This window comes from Serinus canaria, chromosome 10 (genome assembly GCF_022539315.1).
Source record: "Serinus canaria isolate serCan28SL12 chromosome 10, serCan2020, whole genome shotgun sequence".
NCBI lineage: Eukaryota > Metazoa > Chordata > Aves > Passeriformes > Fringillidae > Serinus > Serinus canaria.
The window spans coordinates 1358012-1383412 of NC_066324.1; the positions used below are offsets into that span (position 1 = coordinate 1358012).

The 25401-nt window shown below is 57.7% G+C and overlaps 3 protein-coding genes and 1 long non-coding RNA gene across 22 annotated transcripts; 1 reads left to right on the forward strand and 3 right to left on the reverse strand.

Moving 5' to 3' along the window:
• Positions 1-704: 704 nt before the first annotated feature.
• On the reverse strand, positions 705-12463 carry PAQR5 (progestin and adipoQ receptor family member 5). Of its 4 annotated transcripts, none has more exons than XM_050978305.1 (10): positions 11069-12463; positions 8399-8455; positions 8065-8084; positions 7577-7746; positions 6767-6894; positions 6008-6207; positions 4431-4557; positions 3629-3725; positions 2790-2931; positions 705-2148 (listed from the first exon to the last, which is right to left on the reverse strand). In XM_050978305.1, exons 4-10 carry the CDS (start codon positions 7622-7624, stop codon positions 1925-1927), a joined length of 966 nt encoding a protein of 321 aa, XP_050834262.1. In that variant the 5' UTR covers positions 7625-7746; positions 8065-8084; positions 8399-8455; positions 11069-12463; the 3' UTR covers positions 705-1924. The 4 variants fall into 4 exon arrangements, with proteins under 4 accessions (XP_050834262.1, XP_050834263.1, XP_050834264.1 ...); XM_050978306.1 differs by lacking the exon at positions 11069-12463 and adding an exon at positions 10098-10198; XM_050978307.1 differs by lacking the exons at positions 8065-8084; positions 11069-12463 and adding an exon at positions 10098-10198.
• A 3259-nt stretch (positions 12464-15722) lies between these two features.
• GLCE (glucuronic acid epimerase) lies at positions 15723-19186 on the reverse strand. Of its 4 annotated transcripts, none has more exons than XM_050978303.1 (3): positions 19144-19186; positions 17475-17723; positions 15723-16753 (listed from the first exon to the last, which is right to left on the reverse strand). In XM_050978303.1, the coding sequence occupies exons 1-3, from the start codon at positions 19148-19150 to the stop codon at positions 15729-15731; spliced, it is 1281 nt and encodes a 426-aa protein (XP_050834260.1). In that variant the 5' UTR covers positions 19151-19186; the 3' UTR covers positions 15723-15728. The 4 variants fall into 4 exon arrangements, with proteins under 4 accessions (XP_050834260.1, XP_050834258.1, XP_050834259.1 ...); XM_050978301.1 differs by lacking the exon at positions 19144-19186 and adding an exon at positions 18980-19006; XM_050978302.1 differs by lacking the exon at positions 19144-19186 and adding an exon at positions 18712-18739.
• LOC115484168 (uncharacterized) lies at positions 17730-19485 on the forward strand. Of its 10 annotated transcripts, none has more exons than XM_050978309.1 (4): positions 17730-18616; positions 18766-18809; positions 18929-19197; positions 19347-19435. In XM_050978309.1, exons 1-3 carry the CDS (start codon positions 17925-17927, stop codon positions 19156-19158), a joined length of 966 nt encoding a protein of 321 aa, XP_050834266.1. In that variant the 5' UTR covers positions 17730-17924; the 3' UTR covers positions 19159-19197; positions 19347-19435. The 10 variants fall into 10 exon arrangements, 3 of the variants coding, with proteins under 3 accessions (XP_050834266.1, XP_050834265.1, XP_050834268.1); XM_050978308.1 differs by having other exon boundaries at positions 17730-18511; positions 18661-18809; XR_007778393.1 differs by lacking the exon at positions 18766-18809 and having other exon boundaries at positions 17730-18511.
• Positions 19486-20078: 593 nt separating this feature from the next.
• Positions 20079-21915, reverse strand: LOC127059975 (uncharacterized). Of its 4 annotated transcripts, none has more exons than XR_007778399.1 (3): positions 21841-21915; positions 21254-21350; positions 20079-20106 (listed from the first exon to the last, which is right to left on the reverse strand). It is a non-coding gene; the product is annotated as an uncharacterized LOC127059975 (long non-coding RNA). The 4 variants fall into 4 exon arrangements; XR_007778396.1 differs by lacking the exon at positions 20079-20106 and adding an exon at positions 20142-20293; XR_007778398.1 differs by lacking the exon at positions 20079-20106 and adding an exon at positions 20369-20396.
• Between the last annotated feature and the right edge of the window lie 3486 nt (positions 21916-25401).

A 25401-nucleotide genomic window follows, 5' to 3' on the forward strand; every position in this document is an offset into this window, starting at 1 on the left:
CTTCCTTCCCAGGGAATGGATTCCAATGGGGGACTGGGGAGAGGGGTTCAACTCCTTTGAAATTCCAGGGAATTTCACAGGAATTTGAATTTCCCATTTTCAGCCCGAATTCCTGAATGTTTCTACAAGGCACTTCAAGGATATTTAAAAAAAAAAAGGGATAAAAGCACCTGGAGGAGCCCGAAATTCCTGCTTTTTTCCAGCTTTCCCAAATCCACGCGGCTTAGGAGCGGTGAGGGAGTTTTGCTGGGATTTCACCCCAAATTCCTTCGGCATTTGGTGAGGATCAGCATTCCACAAATAAATATCCCTGTTTTATTTCCTTGGGACAACCTGGACACGGATTTTCCGCTTCTCCCGGGAAAGGGAATTGAGGAAAACCCTGAGGTTTTTGGTGAAAAGCTGGAAAAATCCCCTCCCTGCGCCGCTCCAGGATCCAGCATCCCCCATTCCACGGGTTCAGCCAGGGGATCCCGTGGAATTCTGGCATTCCATCCCCTTTGGAACGCAGCTTTCCCAAAATTCCCGGCACTGGAGAGGACGGGAGGGTTTCAGTTCAAAAGTTGCACGACCTGGAATCATTCTGGGATGATTCCCGACGTTTTTCCGGGCTCTCCAATCCCAGCCGGATTCCTCCCCGGCCACGGCAGCCCCCAAAGTAAATAAACTCTGGAATTATCAGCAATGATCTCCAAAGGAATTCCTTCCCTCTGGAATATTCTTTTATTATTAAGCAGAATAAAATCAGTGATTTATCTCATTTCCATAAAACCATTGGAAAAAGCAATTCCAGTGCTCATGAATATCCCGAAAATCCCGCTCAGCCTTCCCAGGGGTTGATTTATCCCGAATTTAACCAGTTTGTCCCAGATTTTATTGTGATATCCCAAATTCCAGCAGCTCCCAGCCAGACCTCGGCAAAGGCAATTAAAGGAAATTAACGGAAGACCCGTAGGATTATCCAGGAAAATATTCCCGAAAAAATAAAGCGTGTGCCGCATTCCCGCAGGGAAATCCAAGAGGGAAGACCTGGATCCTGGAAAAGCCTGGAGCTCCAGGCTCCTCCTGCAAGTTCCAGAAGCAGCGGGGAAGGAAAACGAGGAACAGCAGAGAGAAAATCCTGGGAATTCTTTAAAATTCCGGGGTGCTTTCAGCCCTTGAGGTGTCCCAAATTCCTGCTTTTCTCCTGGCATCTCCCTGCAGATCCCAATCCCAAAACATTCAAAACTTTTCCTAAAGGATCCCAAATCCCGGGAGGTTGGGCAGTGGAGCTCTCCCATCTCCCACCCCCAGTCCTGGGATCCATCCTGGGAATACCCAGGACAGGGTGGAATTCCTTAATTCCATCCCCATCCCCGCCACCATGGAAACTCGGAATTCCCACGGCAATGAACTCCTTAGGATTTCCTGGAAGAGCCTTCCTGCAGGGACATCCCTCTGGGGCTCTCCTGGAATCCCTTTTCCCGGATAAAGAGCAAAGCCAGTGGGAATTAAAGCGGGAGGGAAACTCCAGTGCCCCCATCCCACCTCTCCAGGCACTTGGGCGGAGTGCAAGGCTCGGAATTCCAGAGGAATGCCACATCCGAGGGGAAAACGGGAATCAGGGAGTGCTTGGCTTCACCGGGAATCTCCCAGCTGGCCATGCCAACATTCCCTGGATTTCTCCCTGAGGCAGACCTGAGGGATCCCGGATTCTTTGGGAAGCAGGAGCGCTTCCCTCCCTTTTCAGGGATCAAATCCTGATTATTTGCCGCTTTCCCTGCGGATAACAACGGGATGGGAAGCCTTTCCCAGCCCGTCCACGGATAAAACCGGGGCAGTTTTCCCTTGGGAAATTCCCAAAGAAATATTCCCAGTCTCTCCAATTCCCCCATGGACGCCTCTGGAATGGGACTGCCTCTGGAAATCCGAGGCAATCCCTGATCTAGTGGGATTTTTCCTGGGAAGGAGGCTCCGGGCGGAGGCTGCGGAAGCAGAGCCCGAGGATGGCCAGGCTGCCGGCCGCTCCCATTCCCAGGGATCCGAAGGTTTCCAGGGAAGAGGGCAGCGGGAGGCGGCCCCGCCGCTCCGCCATGTCCACGGAGACAGCTTCCAGCTGGAAGAGCGTTCCCAGGATCCCGCAGACGTGGAAAACCTGGTGGCTGTGCCCTGCGACGGAAAACTCTTGAGAATTCCATGGAAATTCCATGGAAGTTCCAGGGGTGTTCGGATGGACCAGGTGGGTTCCATGTCCCCGGAATGCTCCGGGGGCTGGGAGCACTCTGGGATAGTGGGAGGTGTCCCTGCCCATCCAAAACATCCCGGAATTCCGGGATTCCAGGACGGAATCACGCTCAGCCCGCTTCACCTGGCACCCATGGAATATTTATCCCACAAACTCCTGCTCCTGATTGCTGGAGTTCCATCATCCTACAAACTCCTATTCCCAGTTCCTGGGGTTTTATCCTCCTTGTGATTCCTACTCCCAACGTCTCTGGCTCCAGGGAATTTATTCCTGGGATTCTATGGGGTTTATTCCCGGCATTCCCTGGGTTCATTCCTGGGACCCCATGGGGGTTATTCCTAGCATTTCCCGGGAAGCATTCCCTGGGCTCCTTCCCGGCATTCCCTGGCTTCATTCCCGGCATTCCCTGGGTTCATTTCTGGCATTCCCGGCGTTCATTCCTGGCACCCCATGGGGTTATTCCTAGAATTTCCCTGGGCTCATTCCCTGGGTTCATTCCTGGCATTCCCTGGGCTCATTCCCAGCATTCCCGGGGTTTATTCCCGGCATTCCCAGCAACGCTCACCGATGAAGTCGAAGCTCCCTGGCGCCAGGCGCTCGGGCAGGTGGGAGGTGAAGCTCAGGAAGGTGAGGAGGGCGCAGAGGCTGTGCCGGGAATGCAGCGGGAGCGAGCCCTCGGAGCAGCTCCCGGCCGCGCTCCGGGACAGCTGCCGGCAAAAACGGGAGTGATCCATCCCTCATCCATCATCCATCATCCATCATCCATCATCCATCATCCATCCATCCATGGATGCATCCATGGATCCATCCATCCATCATCCATCCCATCCGTCCATCCATCCATCCATCCATCCATCCATCCATCCATCCATCCATCCATCCCTCATCCATCCATCCCATCCATCCATCCATCCATCCATCCCTCCATCCATCCATCCATCCATCCATCCATCCATCCATCCATCCATCCATCCATCCATCCATCCATCCATCCATCCATCCATCCACCCATCCCTCCATCCCATCGGAGCCACGGCCATTCCCAGTTCCCCTCTCCCCTCAGCCCCGCTCCAACCCTGCATCCCAGGAAAAAGCAGGATTGCTCCATCAATCCCAAGGAGCCATTCCCAGTTCCCCACACCCATCACCTCCACTCCTGCTGGCCCAAATTCCCACCCTGCTCCCGTTTAATCCCTGGAAAAGGCCCCTCCCAGCTTCCCAGGGCAGGAATTTTCCAGCCCTTTGAAGTGGGAGGAATTCGCCGGCAATTGGAGCAGGAAAAAATATCCCAGGGCTTTTCCTGCCGGAGTTTGTTTGCCTCCCAAACCCCGAGCTGGGCCTGTGTTCCCAGAGAATTCCAGGCTGAGGCAGCTGAAATTTCCCAGGATTTTGTGGGATACGCACCCTGTAGAAAACCGGGATGCTGTCGAAAATGTAGGGATACACGAAGGCCAGAGTTCGGAAAGCTTTGCTCAGGCGGGGCCGCTCCGCCTCCAGAAACCTGGGAAACACCGGGAATTCTGTGTGGGATGCACTGGGATACACAGGGAATGCCGCATGGGATACACAGGGAATTCCACATGGGATACACCGGGAATCCCACATGGGATTCACAGGGAATTCCACATGGGACACACTGAGAAACACAGGGAATTCTGTGTGGGATACACAGGGAATTCCACATGGGACACACTGAGAAACACAGGGAATTCCATGTGGGATACACAGGGAATTCCACATGGGATACACCGGGAAACACAGGGAATTCTACATAGGATACACCAGGATACACTGGGAATTCTACATAGGATACACAGGGAATTCCACATGGGATACACCGGGCAACACAGGGAATTTCACATAGGATATACCGGGAATTCCACATGAGATACACAGGGAATTCCACATGGGATACACAGGGAATTCCACATGGGATACACCGGGCAGCACAGGGAATTCCTCAGCTTCTCTGGGAACCTGGGATAGCGAACCTGGGCCATCTCCAAGCTCCCTCCCAATCCAAACCATTCCAGGATTCCACAAATCCCCTTTGGAACTTCCCAAAAACTGGAGCTCCTCCCGTTATCCCACATTTCCATCACCGAACTCTCCTCATTTCCCAACAGGAAAATTCCCCCTCTCCGCTTCCCCTTCCCGGCCCAGCCCGTGAGCGAACCCCTCCTCCCGAATTCCCGCTGGATCCCACCTGGAATAGCAGGACAGGCCCGTGCTGAGCACGGAGTTGAGCACGGCCACGGGAACGTAGAAATCATGGAATGTGCTCCCGACCCATTCCAGAGGGAAGGCGTAGGCGGAGTACGCCAGCGCCGAGCCTGGAAGCACAGCGGGGCCCTCAGCTCCCCATCCTGGAATTCCCTGGAATTCCCCCGGAATTCCTCCTCCTCCTCCTGGGCTCAGCTCTGAGCTCCGGGATGGAACATCGGGAAGGGCTGGGAACCTCTGGAACAGGCAGCATTCCAGAGGGGCTGGAGGGCTGTGGGAATATCCTGGAATTGCCTCGTGATCCCAGTGAGGCTCCTCCAGTGGTAAAATCTGGGATTTTTCCTCATTCCCACTATTCCAAATCCCAGGTCTGTCCCAAATTATTTGCGGCCGGAGCTGCTCCAGGCCATTCCCGAGCTCCGGAGTGCAGGGATGAGGAACGGGAAGAGCAGGAATTTCCCCCAAACCTCCCCTCTGGAGGTGGCATCCCATAAATCCGGGATAAATTCCCAAAATCCCATAAATCCAGGCTCATCCCATCCCCCAGAATTCCCGAAATCCCACAGGTCTGGTCTAAATTCCTGAAATCCCATAAACACTCAGGAGGCTCTCCCACCTCCTCCTGACACCCCAGATTCCTGAAATTCCATCAATCCCCTCCAAAATTCCCAAATCCCATAAATCCCCCGGGAATGGAATTCCCAAATCCCATAAATCCTCCTGGAATTCCTGAAATCCCATCCACACCCCCAGAATTCCCAAATCCCATCCATCCTCCCCGGCCTTCCCCAAATCCCACAAACCCCTCCACATTTCCCCAATACCATAAATCCCCCCAGAATTCCCAAACCCCATCCATCCCTCCGTAATCCCCAAATCCCATCAATCTCCCTGGAAATCCAAAATCCCATCCATCCCTCCCAAAACTCCCAAATCCCACAAATCCCCCCGGCATCCCCCAAATCCCACAAACCCTGCAGAATTCCCCAGATCCCACAAACCCCCTGGCATTCCCACATCCCATCAATCCCCCCGGATTTCCCGCATCCCACAAACCCCCCCTGGCATCCCCCAAATCCCACCAAACCCCCTGGACCTCCCGGATCCCACCCCTGCCCCGCAATCCCGCAATCCCATCCCGTCCATCCCGCCATCCCGCCCATCCCCGGGCGTTATTCCCGCCGTTATTCCCGTCCCCCACCCAACCCGTAGAGGCAATCCCGCAATCCCGCAATCCCATCCCATCCATCCCGTCGATCCCGCCATTATTCCCGCCGTTATTCCCGTTCCCCACCCAGCCCGTAGAGGCAATCCCGCAGTCCCATCCCGTCCATCCCATCCATCCCGCCCATCCCCGGGCGTTATTCCCGCCGTTATTCCCGTCCCCCACCCAGCCCGTAGAGGCAATCCCGCAATCCCATCCCATCCATCCCGTCCATCCCGCCATCCCGCCGTTATTCCCGCCGTTATTCCCGATCCCCACCCAGCCCGTAGAGGCAATCCCGCCCATCCCCGGGCGTTATTCCCGCCGTTATTCCCGCCGTTATTCCCGATCCCCACCCAGCCCGTAGAGGCTGAGCGCGCCGTAGTCGCAGCAGAACGCGCGGTGCCGGCCGGGCCCGCCCAGCGCCCCCAGCGCATGCGCGGCGCTCGAGGCCAGCGGGTACAGCGCGCACGTGCCCAGGTAGGCCAGGAACGGCCCCGCCCCCGGCTCCGCCCCGGCCCCGCCCAGCCGCGACAGCAGCAGCCACAGGAAATACCTGGGGGGAGAGAGGGGCGGGGCCTCAGCCAGGTGTGCCCAGGGGTGTGCCCAGGGGTGTGCCCAGGTGTGCCCAGGGGTGGGACCAGGTGTGCCCAGGGGTGGGACCAGGGGTGTGCCCAGGGGTGTGCCCAGGGGGGTGTGCCCAGGGGTGCCCAGGTGTGTGCCCAGCTGTGTGCCCAGGTGTGCCCAGGGGTGCCCAGGTGTGCCCAGGTGTGCCCAGGGGTGTGCCCAGGTAGGTAGGTGTGCCCAGGTGCTTAGGTGTGCCCAGGTGTGTGCCCAGAGGTGCCCAGGGGTGCCAGGTATGCCCAGGTGTGCCCAGGTATGTAGGTGTGCCCAGGGGTGTGCCCAGGGGTGTGCCCAGGCATTCAGGGTTACCCAGCAGATGTGCCCAGATGTTGAGGGACACGCACCAAGTGTGTCCAGGTGCGTTCAGGTGTTGAGGGGACCCCAACGTGTGCCCAGGTGTTGAGGGCATCGCCAGGTGTGCCCAGGTGCGGCCAGGGGCTGAAGGGACCCCCAGGTGTGCCCAGGTGTGCCCAGGGGCCGCGGGCACTCACCCGGCGGGCACCAGGTGTGTCCAGATGTTGAGGGTCTCGTTGTTCATCCCAAAGAGGCTGAGCAGGCACTCGCAGGCCGAGCTCCGGGGGGGGCGGTACCCGGAGAGAATTCCCGGCTCCCGGTAACTCTGGGAATCAGGGGAATCGTGGGAATTGTGGGAATAATGGGAATGACAGGAATGATGGAAATGATGGGAATGGGAATGGGAATAATGGGAATGGGGATGGGAATAATGGGAAGAGTGGGAATAATTGGAATGACGGGAATGACGGGAATGGGAATGGGGATGGGGATGGGGATGGGGATGGGAATAATGGGAATGGGGATGGGAAGAATGGGAAGAATGGGAATGGGAATGATGGGAATGGGAATAAGGAATGGGAATAGGGACAGGAACAGGAAGGGGAATGATGGGAATAGGAATGGGAATGGGAAATGGAAAAGGATGGGAATAATGGGAATGGGGATGGGAATAACTGGAAGAATGGGAAGAAAAGAATGGGAAGAATGGGAATGGGAATGGGAATAGGGAGTGGGAATAGGGACAGGAACGGGAATGATGGGAATAGGGATGGGAATGGGAACTGGGGATGGGAATAGGGAACAGGGAATGGGAAAGGGAACAGGGAATGGGAGTGGGAATAATGGGAATGGGAACTGGGGATGGGAATGGAAAAGGATGGGGAGCATCCCCAAAATTCCGGAGCTGGGACACCGCTGTGCCCCCCCGGGGTGACCCCGGCGCTGTTCCCGTGTGTCAGATCCCAAACCCCGCTGATCCCGGGATCCGGGAGGGAATTCCCGCTGACCTCGGGCACCTGGTGGGCGCGGAGCAGCCGGGCCGGGGGGCTCGGCATGGCCGGCTCCGGATCCCGGGGTTTTCCAGCTCAGCTTCCACAAGGATGGAGCCTTAAAGCCCTCCTGGCTGCATCCCACGGGAATGGCGCCGCTCCCACGAGGATCCCGGGATCAGGACGGCCTGGAGGGAATGAGAATTCCTGGGATGCGGCACGGGGTCCAATCCCAAATCCCAGCTCCCACAGGGAATTGTATCCCAGTGGGATGGGGAGCACCCGTCCCCTGTGGGGTGCTGGGATCCCAAGGGAGCAGCGGGAGAAGGCTGATCCCACTTCCCAGAGGGACAGGAATTCCAACAGATCCAGAGGGATGTGGGATCACCTCGGGATCACCTCAGGATCCCGGGATGCAGGAAGGTCCCTCGGGAAGCAGTGGGACAGGGGATCCCTGCTGGATCCCCTTTCCCACTCCCATGGAATATCCTGGCTCTGGCTCTTACCCGATCCTGGCGCCGGCACTCTGGGAAATCAATGGAAAAATCCGTGATCCCTCCTTCCCTCCCGGTGGGAGCAGGAAAAGCAGGAAGGGAGCTCCTGCTCCGGGCGCTGCCTTGGCTCCATCCCACCAGGATCCAGCAGGATCCAAAGTTCTGGATTCCCAGAATCCCGAGAGCTCCCGGAGCCTCTGCAGCATCCGGGGCTGCCATTCCAGCTGCTCCCGCCATCCCAACTTCCCAGCGGGATCCAGCCCTTGGATGTGCCACAGAGCCATTCCCAAAGAACCCCTTTCCCAGCCCCTGGAATTCCCGGGATTCCCTCCCATCCCAGCCCTACCTCTGCCAGCTCCGGGGTGAGGCAGCTCCAGGAAAATCCCCGGGACACCGGGAATGGCTGGAGAGGGAGGGAAAAATTAATGAGGCAATGAACCAACAAAACCCCGCTGGAAACGCCTCTGGTTAAAGATTAGACGGGAATGGGGAATGGGGAACTGGGAATGGGGAATGGAGAATGGGGAACTGGGAATGGGGAACTGGGAATGGGGAATGGGGAACTGGGAACAGGGAACGGGGAATGGGGAACGGGGAAATGGGAATGGGGAATGGGGAATGGGGAATGGGGAATGGGGAACTGGGAATGGGGAATGGGGAACTGGGAACGGGGAATGGGGAACGGGGGGGAATGGGGAACTGGGAACTGGGGAATGGGGAACGGGTGGGAATGGGGAACATGGAATGGGGAATGGGGAACTGGGAACGGGGAATGGGAACGGGGAATGGGGAACTGGGAACGGGGAATGGGGAACTGGGAATGGGGAACTGGGAACGGGGAATGGGGAACAGGGAATGGGGAATGGGGAACTGGGAATGGGGAACTGGGAACGGGGAATGGGGAACTGGGAATGGGGAACTGGGAATGGGGAACGGGGAATGGGGAATGGAAAATTGGGAATCGAGTGCTTCCCAGGGCTCTGGAAGCACCAAGGTGCTGCCTCAAAGCTCCACAGAGTCTGCAGCCCTTGGATCCCACAGAATTCCTGTGGTTTTCCATGGTGGAAATGGGACCTGAATCCAGAGAAGGCTCCAGGCAGAGCTCAGAGCCCTTCCAGGGCCTGAAGGGGCTCCAGGAGAGCTGGAGAGGGACTGGGATAAGGGATGGAGGGACAGGACACAGGGAATGACTCCCACTGCCGGAGTGCAGGGATGGATATTGGGAGATTGGGAATTGGGAATTGTTCCCTGGGAGGGTGAGAAGAGGCTGGGATGGAATTCCCAGAGCAGCCCCTGGATCCCTGGATCCCAGGCAGTGCCCAAGGCCAGGCTGGAATCTGTTCATGGAAGGGTCCCTGCGATGGCCAGGGCTGGAATGAGATGAGTTTTAAGGGCCTTTCCAACCTGGAATTCTGGGATTTTCAGGGGGCAAAGGAATGAGCCCTTCCAGAGGCATGAGCCATTCCAAAGGCTTGGGCTTCTCCAGAGGCTCCTCCCAGGTGCAGGATCCCCCTGTGCACAGAGCCCCTGGATGGGATCCCTGAGCTGGGAGCACCTGGATCCACCCCCACCCAGACATTCCTGTGGCAGGGATTTCTTCCCTGTTCCCTGTTCCAAATTTTCTCTTCCCTGTTCCCTATTCCCTGTTCCCAATTTCCTCTTCCCTGTTCCCAGTTTTCTGTCTCTATTCCCTGTTCCCAGTTCCCAGTCCCCATTCCCCATTCTCAGTTCCTATTCCTGTCCCCATTCCCCATTCCCTGTTCCTATTCCTGTCCCCATTCCCAGTTCCCTGTCCCTGTTCCCATTCCCCGTTCCCTGTGGGAAGCAGGAGGAGGCTCCAGGCCCGGCCTCAGGCAGGAATTTGTGGTTTGGGAGGCGACGAGGGCAGCGAGCACAGTGAGTCACTGGGGCCGGGCCGGGCCGGGCCTGCTTCCTCCTGCTCCTCCTCCTCCTCCTGTTCGGGCTCTTCCCAGCCGGGAATGGGAATGGGAATGGGAACGGGAACGGGATGGGGACATGGCGGGGCTGCGACCCCTGCGAGTCACCTCTGACAGCGCTGCGGCTTCACTCAGGTGGCTGCAACAGCTCCTCTTCCTCCTCCTCCTCCTCCTCCTCCTCCTCCTCCTCTTCCTCCTTCTCTTCTTCTTCCTCCTCTTCCTTAATTTCCTCCTCTCCCTGTCCCGGTTCCCTCCAGTCCCTCCCGATCCCTCTCGGGGCTGTCCCGGCCCTGCAGCCGCAGCTCCGGCCGGGAGCTCCCGGCTCACCCAGGTTTGTCCCCACCTAGGGAATGTCCCCACCTGGCACCGATGTCCCCACCTGGCTCCGCTGCCAGGAGCCGGCCCTGTCACCTTGTCACCGTCCTCTGCCCATGGCACAGCTCCCAGGGCACTTTTTCCTTTTTCCTTTCTCCTTTCCCTTTTTCCTTTCCTTTCATCCCTCCCCACGGCACATCCTCCCCTATGGAATATCCTCCCCTATGGAATATCCTTCCCTAGGGAACATCCCTCCCCACGGCAGATCCCACCCCCTGGCACGGCTCTCCCTGGCACATCCCTCGCTCCGTGCCAGCTCCGGCGGCGTTTTTCCCCGGGCCGGGAATATTCGGGAATTCCCGAGCAGCCCCGTTCGCGTTCCCAGCGGCGCCGGGAGAGCGGGAGCAGCGCTGGAAAACTCCGGGAGCGGCGCGGGCCATGCCAGGAGCGCTCCCGGCGGGACAACGGCGGCTTTGTGGGAGTTGTTGTTGCCGCTGGAATTCGCCGGGAGCAGCGGCTTTTCCATGCCAGAAATCCGCCGCTCCCACCCGTCGTTCCCGCTGGGTCCCAGACCCCATCCCGCTCCCGAGTGAAATTTCCCGGGAATTCCGCGATCCCCGCACCGGGAGCCGTGGGGGGGCCGGGAATTCTCCCGCTGCTCCGGCGCTTTTCCCATTCCCATTCCCCTTCTTCCCGCATTCCCGAACTTCCCGGGAGCCGACCCTCGGGATCAGCGGGAAAACCTGGGAAAAGCCGGGACTTACGGCGCTGCTCGGAGCCGCCGCTGGATGCGGCGTTTTCCAGCGCTGCCTCGGAATCCCGGGATTACTCAGCTGGGAACAAACACTGCCCACATGCAATTCCCGGCCGGGCGGGCGCGGCTTTTCCAGAGGCAGGATCCCGCCAGGAAGCGCCCCCAGGGATGATCCCAGAGCCGGCAATTCCCAGGTTTTGGGAGCGAATGAGCCCTGGCTCGTCCAAGGGAAAAAGGTTCCCAGATAAACCCGGAAATCGGCGCGGCCAAAGGCGGCCGGGATCGGATCCAGCGGCGAGGAAGTGGAAAAATATCAGGAAAAAATATCAATTCCCAGCCCTGCCGCGCATCTCCCGCTCCCAGCACCTCTGGAAAACTCCCGGAGCTCCTCCAGAGGAGCCTGGCGGTTCCAGCCCTCCCGCGGCTCCTCATTCCCAGATTGTTCCCGGCTGGATGGGAATGAATCCCAGCCCGGTGAGTTTCCCGTTCTGCTTCCCAAAAATCTGCTGCTTTTCCGGCAGTGTTCCACTGGGAACGGCTTTCCCAAAGTTCGGAGAGCGGGAGATTCCAGCGGGATGGAGAGGGATGAGCGGGCTCAGTGTATTATTAATTATTATTAATTATTATCCCTTAATTATTCAGGAATTGGGAGAAGGGAGCCGGGCAGGGCTGGTGGATTCCCAGCTCTATCCCGAACTTCAATCCCACAGGAAAATCCTGGGAATTCCTGGGAATTAACCCCGTCCTGCCCGCACTGAGACACGGCTTTTCCCTGGACATGGCTTCCCGGGGCTCTGGAATTCCCTTCCCACCTTCGGGGATGTTCCAAGGCTCTTTTCAATCCCAACGTGCCAAGGAATGGGAATCACTCAGGAGAATCCGGGAATATTTTGGATGGGATGGGCAGGGACACCTTTCCCTATCCCAGGTGCTCCAGCCCAGCCTTGGGCATTCCCGGGATCCAGGGGCAGCCACAGCTGCTCTGGGAATTCCATCTCAGCTGGGAATTCCTTCCCAAGCTCCATCTAAATCTCCACTTTTCCCGCCATTCCCTGTGTCCTGCCTCTCCTTCCCTGACCCAAATCCCTCTCCAGCTCTCCCTGGATTCCCAGAAGGGACTCTGGGATTCCCTGGAGCTGCATCTCCCCATTCCCAATGTTGGGATATTTTTAGTGACCGCTCCATGAAAATCCTCATTTAACAGCTCCCAAAAAATTCCAAATGAGCTGGAGTAATTCCCAGCAGGAATCCACCACTGGTGCTCCTTCCCACAAATCACCAGACCCTGAATTAATGGGAAAAATCCACCTTTTCCCACTTTTCCAGAAGAAAACCTCCTCAAAACCAGGACGCCTCAAATCCCCCACAGGGAAAAAAACCTGGAATACATTTGGAAAATAAAACACTTGGGAAAATCCCCAAATAAGGAAGACATCCCAAAGTTTGGGGTTTTTTTTTTTTTTTTTCTTAAGATAAAAAAGATTTATTTCCCAGTCTTAGAAAGCTTTCCAAGCATTCCCAATGTCCCATAGAAACGTAGGAGAACCTCTTCCCGCCAAAAATTCCGGAGGGGCGGAATACAAAACTATCCTGTGCACATTGTGCTTAAAGGAGCGCCCTGCCCGGAGCATCCTGTAAACAAATTATTGCATATTTTCCACCGGGATCCTCGGGAAAATCCCGGAAAATCCAACAAAATCCCAGCCAAGCCACGCCCGGGGAGGAGGAGAACGGGAATGGAGCGGCTTCCAGGGAATGCCCGGATCCCAGGGAATGCCCGGATCCCAGGGAATGCCCAGATCCCAGGGAGGGTTGTGCTTGTGCTGTTGGGGTGGGGGAGCCACGGAGAGGGGATCCCATGGGAAGAGCCAGCGGGATCTCTGGGTGAAAATCTGGGATCGCAGCTGGTCTGGGACCCAAAGATCTCTGGGAGCCTGAGGGGGGAAGTGAACAAAGAAATCCTAAACCGGAATGAATTCCAAGAAGTTTTGGGGATCGGCTCCATGGCCAAGGGTCCTCTTCCAATGCAAAATTTCAGGAATATCAGGAATTCCCCATGGATTCTCCATGGAATTGCAGCCTCTGGCGGGGATTCCTGGAAGCTCCACCTGTGCTAAGGCCTCCAGAAGGTGATGGAAGGACAGGAGGGAAAACCTTGGAATGCTCCATCCCAAACTTCCAGCGGCATCCACGGAGAAAAAATCCCATGGGAAGAGCCAATGGATCTTGGGGAAAATCTGGGATAGTAAAAGCTGATCTTGGTCCCAAAGATCTTTGGGAGCTTGGAGATGGAAAACGAACAAACAGATCCCAAACTGGAATGAATTCCGTGGAGTTTTGGGCACTGCCGGCATGGTCAAGGATCCTCTTCCAATGCACAACGGAACTTAAGGAATACCAGGAATATCCCCATGGATTCTCCATGGATTTAGAGGATTCCTGGAAGCTCCACCTGTCTAAGGCCTCCAGAAGGCGATGGAAGGACCAGAGGTGGGACAAGAGGGACAACCTTGGAATGCCCATCCCGCGCTTCCGGAGCGGGAAAATCGGCCGCGCTCCAACCCCGCCATCGGCAGCAATTCCCAAAAAACCCAACCAAGAGGAATTCCGGCCTCTGTAAGGCACCAGTGCCATCCTGGAGCAGCACCCAAGGAGGCTCCCTGGGTTTTCCAACTGGAAAACGATGGAAGGAGCGCGCGGGGGGAGGATGGAATTCCTTTCTTTTAGGAAGGAATTCCGGGTTCGGGGTGGGTTGGTGTCCGCTGGGTTTCCATGGGCATGGAAAAAATTCCCCTCTGCTTCCTTTGGTATTGGAATTCCTCCTCCGCCGTCCATCGGATGGGTGGATCCGACCGGAGCGCGCGGATTAAAGCCGGGAAAAAGTCGCTCCGAGATCGGCGAGAAATGAAGGAAAAGCCCCGAAAAATAACAGGAATAAAAAGGTGGAGATGGGTGCTGTCCTTGGGCCTGGGATTTTGGGATTGGGATCAGCTCCACCATGGAATGGGAGCAGGGGGAATTCCCAAAGTCCATCCCGGAGATTGGGATCAGGCAGCCGGTGGGATCATGGAATCACGGAATGGTTTGGTGGGAAGGACCTTAAAGCTCATCCCATTCCAGAGGGACCTTCCACGGTCCCGGGCTGCTCCAAGCTGGCCTTGGACATTCCAGGGATCCAGAGGCAGCCACAGCTGCTCTGGGAATTCCAGCCCAGGGAGAGCTGGAAATACCCCTGGGACAGAACTGTTAAAATGCTGCACGGGCTGGAGCAGGAGAAAAATGAAAATTCCCAAATTCTTGAACTTCCTGAGGAACTCTGGACGAGCTCCATGTCCCGCTCAGCAATTCCCAAAAACAAAAAAAACCCCAATGCTCTGAGGAACCTCCCAGACGGGAATTCCAAAATCCCATAGAAATCACCGAGATCCAGGAAAAAGGATCCCAGCTCTGAGGGGACATCGGTGACTGGGATAAGGATCCCAGCTCTGAGGGAATTCCGGTGACAGGGATAAGGATCCCAGCTCCGAGGGAATTCTGGTGACTGGGATAAGGATCCCAGCTCCGAGGGAGTTCCGGTGACAGGGATAAGGATCCCAGCTCTGAGGGAATTCTGGTGACTGGAATAAGGGATCCCAGCTCTGAGGGAATTCTAGTGACAGGGATAAGGATCCCAGCTCCGAGGGAATTCTGATGACTGGGATAAGGATCCCAACTCCGAGGGAATTCCGGTGACAGGGATAAGGATCCCAGCTCCGAGGGAGTTCCGGTGACAGGGATAAGGATCCCAGCTCCGAGGGAATTCCGGTGACTGGGATAAGGATCCCAGCTCCGAGGGAATTCTGGTGACTGGGATAAGGATCCCAGCTCAGAGGGAATTCTGGTGACTGGAATAAGGGATCCCAGCTCGGAGGGAATTCCTGTGACAGGGATAAGGATCCCAGCTCCGAGGGAATTCTGGTGACTGGGATAAGGATCCCAGCTCCGAGGGAGTTCTGGTGACTGGGATAAGGATCCCAGCTCCGAGGGAGTTCCGGTGACAGGGATAAGGATCCCAGCTCTGAGGGAATTTCGGTGACTGGGATAAGGATCCCAATTCTGAGGGAATTCCAGTGACAGGGATAAGGATCCCAGCTCCGAGGGAGTTCCAATGACAGGGATAAGGATCCCAGCTCCGAGGGGACACGGGTGCTGGTGGCCCGGGGCCGTGTGCCCCAGGCTCCCAGTTGTGCTTCCATGATGCCGGGCATGTGTTTTCCATGAAGAAACCCTCCAGCTTCAGGATCTCCAGGCAGAGAACTGGCAAAAAATTCCAACTGCGGATTTTCCATCCCAGAAAAGCGAACCCCTAGGAAGCCCCCCTCCCCCCACTTTAAAGCCACGCTTCGCGCTCCCGGGCTCCGAGCGATTCCCGAGGACGGCGCTCATCCCACGGGAGCTGCTCCAGCACGGACACACAATCCCGCTTTGGGAGGCCCCGGAGGAGCTCTCCAGGCAGCGACCGCGCTTCCAAGACTTCTATGGCTTCTGCAAACGTTTTCCTCAGGAAAGGAAAAACCAATCCCAACACAACCCAACCTCAACCTCAACGCGGGAGAGCGTCCCGATGCCAAACCCTCCCCGGAGCCGGAGCAGTTTTAAGGCCCAGAATTTCGGGAAGGACGGGGAAGAGCTCAGTTGTGCTTGGCCCGCCCTCCCCGCAGGTAACTCTTCCACCTCTTGACGAACTCCTTGAAGACGGGCGCGTCGTCGATGGAGCCCAGCAGCTGCAGCTGGTTGATGTGCGTGGTGTGGTAGTCCCAGCGCGCCAGGTTGGGCGCCGTGCCCAGCATGAAGTGCCGCAGGTCGTAGATGGAGCCCGAGCCGGTGTCGAAGAGCGGCAGCATGGCCTTGAGCGACTCCATGCCGCGCTCGTAGAGCAGCCGCGCCTCCCTGCCCAGCTTCTCGCCCGCCGTCTCCTTCAGGTCGTAGAGGCCGATCAGGGAGTACATGAAGCCGTTGAGCACGAAGGAGCTGGGCGTGGTGGGGTACTCCTCGTACCAGTCGTGCCGGTTCATGAACACCGCCTTGACGCCGCGCTGCTCCGCCGGCAGCTTGAAGGGCGCCGTGGCCCGGAGCGCCGCGCCCAGGAACGCCGGCTCCTTGGTCAGCTGGTAGGCCCTGACCAGCGTGGACATGGCCTGGCCTTGCGCCATGGCCGAGTACCAGCCCGGATCCAGGGATTTGAAGCCTTCTCCCAGCTTCCTGGTGACCATGATGGGCCAGCCGCCGCGCTCGTCCTGGTTGCGCAGCAGCCAGCGGCTGGCGGCGAAGAAGGCGGCCATGTGGGCGGTGGCCGAGATGGTGACGTTGTCCAGGAAGCCGCGGCCCTTGGCCACCAAGCGCAGCACCCTCTTGGGCATGATCTTGGTTTGCTTCACCGCCTTGGTGTTGGAGAGCCCCACGCCCTTGCGCAGGTCCGTCAGCAGGTCCCGGGTGAGCGTGCTCCAGCTGCCGCGCGCTCCGATGCCGTAGAAGATGTCCCTGTCCCTGAGGGCGATGAGCTGCGTGCTGGACACGTAGTGCACCGTGAAGAGCTGGTTCCTCTCCGTGGTCTCCAGCACCACCGACACGCTGCCGTTGCTCTGCAGCTTCAGGTCGAAGGAGAGGATGAAATCCCGGCCGTTGTTGAGCTCCAGGGAGACGCCCTCGGAGCTCTCTGCAAAAGCAACCCCCAAAAAAGGCGCGCTCAGCGCGGAAAGATTCCCGGTTTCCCAAAGGGCTGGAGCGGATTCCAGAGGCCATCCCCGCTCCCGGGAGGGATTCCAAAGCTTTTAGAGCAGCCCTTCAATAATTCAACGTTTCTGGGCTGTTTCACCTGATTGGATTGGGAATGAAGGATAAGGAATGAAAAGGATGGGGAATGGAGGACTGGGAATGAAAAGGATAAGGAATGAGAAGGATGGGCAATGGAGGACTGGGAATGAAGGATAAGGAATGAAAAGGATGGGCAATGGAGGACTGGGAATGAAGGATAAGGAATGAAAAGGATGGGGAATGGAGGACTGGAAACGAAAAGGATGGTGAATGAAGAATTGGGAATGAAGAACTGGGAAGGAAGGATTTGGAATCAAGGACTGGGAACAAAGGATTGGGAAGAAAAAGGAGAGGGAATAAAAAGGATGGAGAATGAAAAGGATGAAGAATGAAGAGGACAGGAAATGAAGCATGTGGAATGAAAAGGACTGGGAATGAAAAGGACTGGGAATGAAGGACTGGGAATGAAGGAGCAGAAATCAAAAGAGTGGGGCATGAAGGATTGGCAGCAAAGGACTGGGAATGAAAAGGACTGGGAATGAAGACTGGAATCAAGGACTGGGAACAAAGGCCAAACACAACCCCAGCACCCAACAATTCCCACTCCCTGCCCCACCACCCACCTGGGCAGGAGAACTGCTTGACCCCGGTGAGCCGGGACTTGTCCCAGACGGTGGTGAGGGAGCAGCCCTTGGGCACCGTCCATTCCCCGTTCCCATTCCCGTTCCCGTTCCCGTCCCCCGCCGTCTCGTACACCTCCACGTGCGGCGGCTTCTCCGTCAGGTTCTTGCTGTAGTGGCTCAGCCCGTACTGGGCGATCTGGATGGGGTAGAAGTAGCCCTGAGGGCCCCACTGCGTGGAGAGAGGAACTCCTGCTTGGGAAAAAACATGGAAAAGGCGTTGGAATGAGGGGAAAAGTCCTCCCTCTGCACCCCGAAATTCCGGGAGCTCCATCAAGGCGGTTGGAGGATAGAGGGAAGGTTGGGCCCTTTCCACTAAAATCCAGAATTCCATGGTTTTAGCTGGCAGAGGAATCCCTGGCGTGGACTTCCCAACTTTTATGGAATTATGGAATGGCTGGGCGCAAGGGAACCTCAATCCCACTCCATTCCATCCCTTCCAAGGGTGCTCCATGCTGGCACAGGACATTCCCGGGATCCAGGGTCAGCCACAGCTTCTCTGGGAATTCCAGCCCAGACAGGAATTCCTTCCCAAGATCCCATCCATCCCTGTGTCCTGTCCCTCCCAACTCCTCCTTGATGACCCCAAGGCAACAGAGGTGCCACCACAAAACCCCATTCCCACATTCCCAGCACCAAATCCGGGTCACTCTGCACTTCCAGCACATTTTAAGGAGCACTTCGAGGAGATTTTCGGGCTCATCCCAACCCCAAAAATTCCTGGGAATCCTCTGCCTCCCACCTTCCACACCAGTGATGCACAACCACCATTCCACCACTGCCTACCACCATTCCCACATTCCCATCCAGGTCACTTTGCGCTTCCAGCACATTTTACGGAGCACTTCCAGGAGGTTTCAGGGCTCATCCCAACCCCAGAAACTCCCCATGGGAACACCCAGTCCCTTACCCTCCAGGCCACTGATACATTTGGTATCCTACCACCATTCCCACATTCCCATCCAGGTCACTTCCAGGAGGTTTCAGGTCTCATCCCCAGCAATTCCCCGTGGGAACGCCCATTCCCTCACCCTCCATGCCGCTGATGCACTTGACCCTACCGCCATTCCCACATTCCCATCCAGGTCACTTCGCACTTCCAGCACATTTCACGGAGCACTTCCAGGAGGTTTCAGGTCTCATCCCCAGCAATTCCCCGTGGGAACACCCATTCCCTCACCCTCCATGCCGCTGATGCACTTGACCCTACCGCCATTCCCACATTCCCATCCAGGTCACTTCGCACTTCCAGCACATTTCACGGAACACTTCCAGGAGGTTTCAGGGCTCATCCCCAGCTATTCCCCGTGGGAACACCCATTCCCTCACTCTTCACACCACTGATGCACTTGACCCTACCGCCATTCCCACATTCCCATCCAGGTAACTTCCAGGAGGTTTCAGGTCTCATCCCCAGCAATTCCCCATGGGAACACCCATTCCCTCACCCTCCATGCCGCTGATGCACTTGACCCTACCGCCATTCCCATCCAGGTCACTTTGCACCTCCAGCACATTTCACAGAGTGCTTCCAGCACATTTTAGGGAGCGCTTCCAGGAGGTTCCAGGGCTCATCCCCAGCAATTCCCCATGGGAACACCCATCCCCTCACCCTCCATGCCGCTGATGCACTTGACCCCACCGCCATTCCCACATTCCCATCCAGGTCACTTCGCGCTTGCAGCGCATTTCACTGGTCACTTCCAGGAGGTTTCAGGTCTCATCCCCAGCAATTCCCCGTGGGAACACCCATTCCCTCACTCTTCACACCGCTGATGCACTTGACCCCACCGCCATTCCCACATTCCCATCCAGGTCACTTTGCACCTCCAGCGCATTTCACTGGTCACTTCCAGGAGGTTTCAGGTCTCATCCCCAGCTATTCCCCATGGGAACACCCATCCCCTCACCCTCCAGGCCGCTGATGCACTTGACCCTGTCGCGCAGCTCCACGTTGTATCCCTCGAAGGACATGAAGACGCCGTCGGGGCGGTACGGGGCGCGCTGCGCGTACACCTTGGAGTAGCTGTGGGAGAACTCGAAGCGCTCAGCGCCGTCGGCCTGCGCGATGCGCCCGTACACCTGGAAGTATTTCTCCACCCAGCTGAAGGGCAGGAACACCTCGCCGCCCTCGCGCCGCCCCTTCACCGTCTGCTCCTCGTTGATCACGCAGTCGATCTCCTCGTAGCGCGGCCCCGCCGCCATTCCCGCCATTCCCGGGGCTCTGGGAGCGTCCTGGGGCGAGGCCTCCTCGCTGTCGGGAATGCCGGGAATGCCGGGGCGCTCCGGAGGGGGCTGGGGGCGCTGGGGGCAGCGGGTCCAGAGCAGCAGCGAGAGCAGGCAGAGGAGCAGGACCAGGAGGCTTGGAGCTGAGGCGCCAGCAGCGCATGGTGCGCTTCCTGGGAAAACACGGGAAAAACGGGATCAGGACAGGATTGGGGGTGGCCCGATGGGAATGCACATGTGCTGCATTTCTGGGAAAAACAGGGAAAAACGGGATCAGGACAGAGATTGGGGGTGGTCCTGATGGGAATGGTCACGGTGACAGGGCCAGGCAGCGCATGGTGCTGCATTCCTGGGAAAAACAACGGGAAAAACGGGATCAGGACAGGGATTGGGGGTGGCCCTGATGGGAATGGCACTCATGGTGCTGCATTTCCTGGGAAAAACAACGGGAAAAACGGGATCAGGACAGAGATTGGGGGTGGTCCTGATGGGAATGGTCAGGGTGACAGGGCCAGGCAGCGCATGGTGCTGCATTCCTGGGAAAAACAATGGGAAAAACGGGATCAGGACAGGGATTGGGGGTGGTCCTGATGGGAATGGTCAGGGTGACAGGGCCAGGCAGCGCATGGTGCTGCATTCCTGGGAAAAACAACGGGAAAAAAGGGATCAGGACAGGGATTGGGGGTGGTCCTGATGGGAATGGCACTCATGGTGCTGCATTCCTGGGAAAAACAACGTGAAAAATGGGATCAGGAGAGGGATTGAGGGTGGTCCTACTTGGAATGGTCACGGTGACAGGGCCAGGCAGCGCATGGTGCTGCATTCCTGGGAAAACAGGGAAAAACAGGGAAAAACGGGATCAGGACAGGGATTGGGGGTGGCCCTGATGGGAATGGCACTCATGGTGCTGCATTCCTGGGAAAAACAACGGGAAAAACGGGATCAGGAGAGGGATTGGGGGAGGTCCTGATGGGAATGGTCACGGTGACAGGGCCAGGCAGCGCATGGGAATGCATGCATTCCTGGGAAAACAGGGAAAATCATGGAAAACCAGGATTGGGACGGAGGTTCAGGATGTTCCAGAGGGCAACGGTCAGCACACGGTCCTGCAGTCCTGGGAAAACAGGGAAAAATGTGGAAAAATGGGATCAGGAGAGAGGGATTTGGGTGCTCTTCATGGGAACGGCACCCAGGCCAGGCAGCACATGGTGCAGAATTCCTTGGAAAACAGGGAAAAACGGGATCAGGAGAGGGATTTGGGATGTTCCAGATGGGAATGGTAACCAGATGGTGCTGCGTTCCTGGGAAAACCATGGAAAAACTGGATCAGGACGTGGATTTGGGATTTCCTGGATGGGAATGGCACCCCTGTCCCGGGCCAGGGCCAGCATTCCTGGGAATCAGGGAAATGTGGGAACGGAGCTGGGACAGGAACTCCAGGGATCCCAGCAGAGCCGGGAATAAACGGGAACGGGGAAAAGCCGCTCTGCTCTTACCTTAGGGAAAGGGAATTCTGGGAATTCTTGGAATTCTAACGCATCTCGAGCTTCCAGAGGCAAAAATCCCGGGATTTACTGATTCCTCTTGGGAATCCTGCAGGGAAAACCGGGAAAAATGGAGCTGGAGCAGCCCCAGATGGAGCTTTCCCTGGGAAATCCTGGTACTCCCAGGAAACTCCTCCTAATTCCAGGAAAATCCTGACATTCCCCGGAAACTCCTCTGATTCCCAGGAAACGCTTCAGAATTCCAGGAAAATCCTCAGGGAATTCCAGGAATTCCAGATCCCATATTCCCGAATCCCAGAGCCGCGATTCCTGCACTCCCCACCCCATATCCCGTATTCCCGCACTTTCCCAGCCTGCATTCCCGCATTCCCAGATCGCATTCCCTAATTCCCAAATTCCCACCGCTCCCGTTCCCCCATTCCAGGCTCCGGCAGCAACCCCGAGGCGGCCCGAGCACGCCCAGCCCGGGTAACCGCGCTGCCCTCTCTCTCTCCCGCTGCCACGATTCCCACCCTTCCCGTCATTCCCATCATTCCCGTTATCCCGGGAATTCCCGGGAATCCCGGCCCGCTCCTCACCTGCGCCCAGGGCCTGGCGGGCGGCGGAACCCCCGCGCGGGGCAGCGGGGGGAGCACGGAGGGGCCGCGCCGGGGCCCCGCCCTCGCGCGTCGCGGCCAATGGGAGCGGGCGGGGGGCGGCGCGAGCGCCGGGAGCCAGCCAATAGGAAAGCGCGGCGCGGCGGTGCCGCCGCCACAACGGCGCCGGGTAGGGCAGGGCAGGGCGGGGAGGAGGCGCCGCCGCCCCGGCGGCTCCGGGAGCGCTGCAGGCGCCGCTCGCACCCGCGCGGGGCCCCGGCGCCGCCGCAGCCCCCGCTGGCACCGGCGCGGCCGGAGGGGAGCGGCGGGAGCGGCCCCGCCCCGGCTTCCCGCGAGAGCGGCGGCGGCCAATCAGAAGCGCGCGTTTCAGGGGCGGGGCTTCCGGGAGGAGCGCGCCGCTGATTGGCTTGGTCGTGCCCCGCCCACAGCTTGGTCACGTGGCGAGGCCGCGTGACGCGGTAGCCGCCGGCTTTGATCGCGATAATTAACGGGGATTAATGAATAATTAATGAATAATTAATGAGTAACTGATGAAAGGGACCGGGAGAGCGGCGGGCTGGGCAAGGCGGCTTTGCTGCCCTCACGGAGAGCGGCTGCGCCAGGGGAGGTTTGGGAATGTTGGGAAAATTCCCACCTGGAAAAGCTCCAGGCGTGGGGGAGCTGCCAGGCAGGGCTGGAGTCACATCCCGGAGGGAATGGAACCCTTTGGATGTGGCACTTGGGGACAGAGGCGTGGCTGGAGTCCGGGATCTCCGAGGGCTTTTCCAACAGCAACAATCCCGTGATTCCAAACAAATTCCAAATCCTCCATCCCTAAAAACCGCCCGGCTCGGGATAAACCATCCCAACAGAGCCGGGATGAACGCGGTCCAACCCCGATCCAACGCTAACCCGGGAATTCTGTGCCTTGCCCACCAGGAGCTGCTGCTTTGGAGCGGATCCCAGGCCTGGAAAAGGCTGGAAAATCAGGAATTCCAAGCGTGGAATTGTTATCCACAGCCTCACCAGCTCCTGATTCCTGGAGCCCCTTGATTTACCAGGAAACCCAATCCCAACCCGGCACAGATTCCGGCTTGGAGGGGGCAGCACCGATTCCCATCCCAGTTTTTCCTTGGTTTTGCCAAGGAGCGGGAATTGCTTTCATGAACCCCAACATTCCCGTCATTCCCTCCGTTATTCCTCAGATCCAAAGGAAAGTTTGCCATCTTCTCCTCCATTATTCCTCAGATCCAAAGGAGAGTTTCCCATCTTTTCCTGATTTATTCCTCAGATCCAAAAGCTTCCCATCTTTCCCTCCATTATTCCTCAGATCCAAGGGAAAGTTTCCCGTCTTTTCCTGATTTTTTCCGGACATCCAAAGGAAACATTCCCATCTTTCCCTCCATTATTCCTCAGACCCAAAAGTAACATTCCCATCTTTCCCTTCATTATTCCTCAGATCCAAAGGAAACATTCCCGTCTTTCCCTCCATTATTCCTCAGACCCAAAGGAAAGTTTCCCGTCTTTTCCTGATTTATTCCTCAGACCCAAAAGTTTCCCATCTTTTCCCGATTTATTCCTGACATCCAAAGGAAGCATTCCCATCTTTTCCCAATTTACTCCTGCGGTCCGAAGGAAGCATTCCCACAGCCCCACCCCGCTGCCGGCGCAGGGATCCCGGCTGGAATTCAGAAGCGCTCCCGGCAGAAGCGGAAGCCGAGGCGGCGGCAGAGCGGGCGGAGGGCCCGGGCCAGCCCCGCTGAGCCGCACAGGAACACCGACACCGCCCCGCGCCGCTCCAACGCCACCCGCCCCAGCACCTGCAACGGCAGCGCCCCGGCATCCGCCCCCGCCATCCCATCCCGCCATCCCATCCCATCCCATCCCGCCATCCCGGCACCCGCCATCCCATCCTATCCCCAACCCGCCATCCCATCCCATCCCATCCCGCCATCCCGGCACCCGCCATCCCGTCCTATCCCATCCCATCCCATCCCATCCCCATCCCGCCATCCCATCCCATCCCGGCACCCGCCATCCCATCCTCTCCCAACCCGCATCCCATCCCATCATCCCATCCCCATCCCGCCATCCCATCCCATCCCGGCACCCGCCATCCCGACCTATCCCATCCCCATCCCGCCGTCCCGGCACCCGCCATCCCGTCCTATCCCATCCCCATCCCGCCATCCCGGCCCGCCATCCCGGCACCCGCCATCCCGTCCTATCCCATCCCCATCCCGCCATCCCGGTACCCGCCATCCCAGCACCCCGCCATCCCGTCCTATCCCATCCCCATCCCGGCACCCGCCGTCCCATCCCCATCCCATCCCACCATCCCGTCCCGCCATCCCCGGCCAGACAAGACAGGAGGGATGGGATGAGGTCACCTTTGGGGTCCCTCCCAACCCAACCCAACCCAACCCAACCCATTCCGCGATTCCATGATCCCATTCCCCAATCCTCTGATCCCATTCCATGATTCCACAGTCCCTGACCCAGCTCAGAGGCTTGGAATGAGATCATCTTCCCATTCCCTCCCAACCCATTCCCTGATTCTCTGATCCCCTCCATCCCATGATCCCATTCCCCAATTCTCTGATCCCATTCCACAATCCCATTCCTCAAGTTCTCGGATCCCATACCCCAGTTCTCTGATCCCATTCCATGATCCCATTCCCCGATTTTTCTGATCCCATCCCATGATCCCATTCCGCGATTCCATGATCCGGTTCCCCAGTTCTCTTCCATGATCCCATACCATAATTCCATGATCCCATTCCCTGATTCCCTGATCCCATTGCCCAGTTCTCTGATCTCATTCCATGATTCCGTTCCCCGATTCCCTGATCCCATTCCCCTATTCCAGGATCCCATTCCCCAATTCAATGATCCCATTCCCCAATTTTTCTGATCCCATCCCATGATTCCATGATCCCGTTCCCCAATTCCATGATCACATTCCCCAATTCCATGATCCCATTCCCCAATTCCATGATCCCATTCCCCAATTCCATGATCCCATTCCATGATCCCGTTCCCCGATTCCATGATCCCATTCCATGATCCCGTTCCCCGATTCCATGATCCCATTCCATGATCCCGTTCCCCAATTCCATGATCCCATTCCATGATCCCGTTCCATGATCCCGTTCCCCGATTCCATGATCCCATTCCATGATCCCGTTCCCCGATTCCATGATCCCGTTCCCCGATTCCATGATCCCATTCCCCAATTCCATGATCCCATTCCATGATCCCATTCCCCAATTCCATGATCCCATTCCCCGATTCCATGATCCCGTTCCCCGATTCCATGATCCCATTTCCTGATCCCATTCCCCGATTCCCCGATCCCTCCCCCTCGGCGCCCTCCCCCCGCATTCCCATTCCCTGACCTTGTCCCAGTCAGGGCGGCCGGGCTGGGTGCGGCTGCGGAGCCCGGAGATGGAATCCCGCTGCTCCTGGGCCGCCAGCAGGTCCAGGGCCAGCTGCAGCCCCAGCGCCTTCACGTCCCCCTTGCCCAGCGCCGAGTCATGTACAGGTGCAGCTCCAGGAACTTCC

Excerpts from the sequence above, each read along its gene's own strand:
- GLCE (XM_050978303.1), bottom strand. Across the intron at positions 16,754-17,474 it reads CAAGCAGTTCTCCTGCCCAG|AGAGCTCCGAGGGCGTCTCC; the intron begins GTGGGTGGTGGG and ends TTGCTTTTGCAG.
- PAQR5 (XM_018914096.3), bottom strand. The coding sequence starts at position 4,939 with ATGGGATGCCACCTCCAGAGGGGAGGTTTGGGGGAAATTCCTGCTCTT. Across the intron at positions 3,726-4,430 it reads GGCCTGTCCTGCTATTCCAG|GTTTCTGGAGGCGGAGCGGC; the intron begins GTGGGATCCAGC and ends GGTGTTTCCCAG. Across the intron at positions 2,149-2,789 it reads AGGGAGCTTCGACTTCATCG|GGCACAGCCACCAGGTTTTC; the intron begins GTGAGCGTTGCT and ends TTTCCGTCGCAG.
- LOC115484168 (XM_050978309.1), top strand. The coding sequence starts at position 17,925 with ATGGCTGGGCGCAAGGGAACCTCAATCCCACTCCATTCCATCCCTTCC. Across the intron at positions 18,617-18,765 it reads ATTCCCACATTCCCATCCAG|GTCACTTCGCACTTCCAGCA; the intron begins GTCACTTCGCAC and ends ATTCCCATCCAG. Across the intron at positions 18,810-18,928 it reads TCACGGAACACTTCCAGGAG|GTTTCAGGTCTCATCCCCAG; the intron begins GTTTCAGGGCTC and ends AACTTCCAGGAG.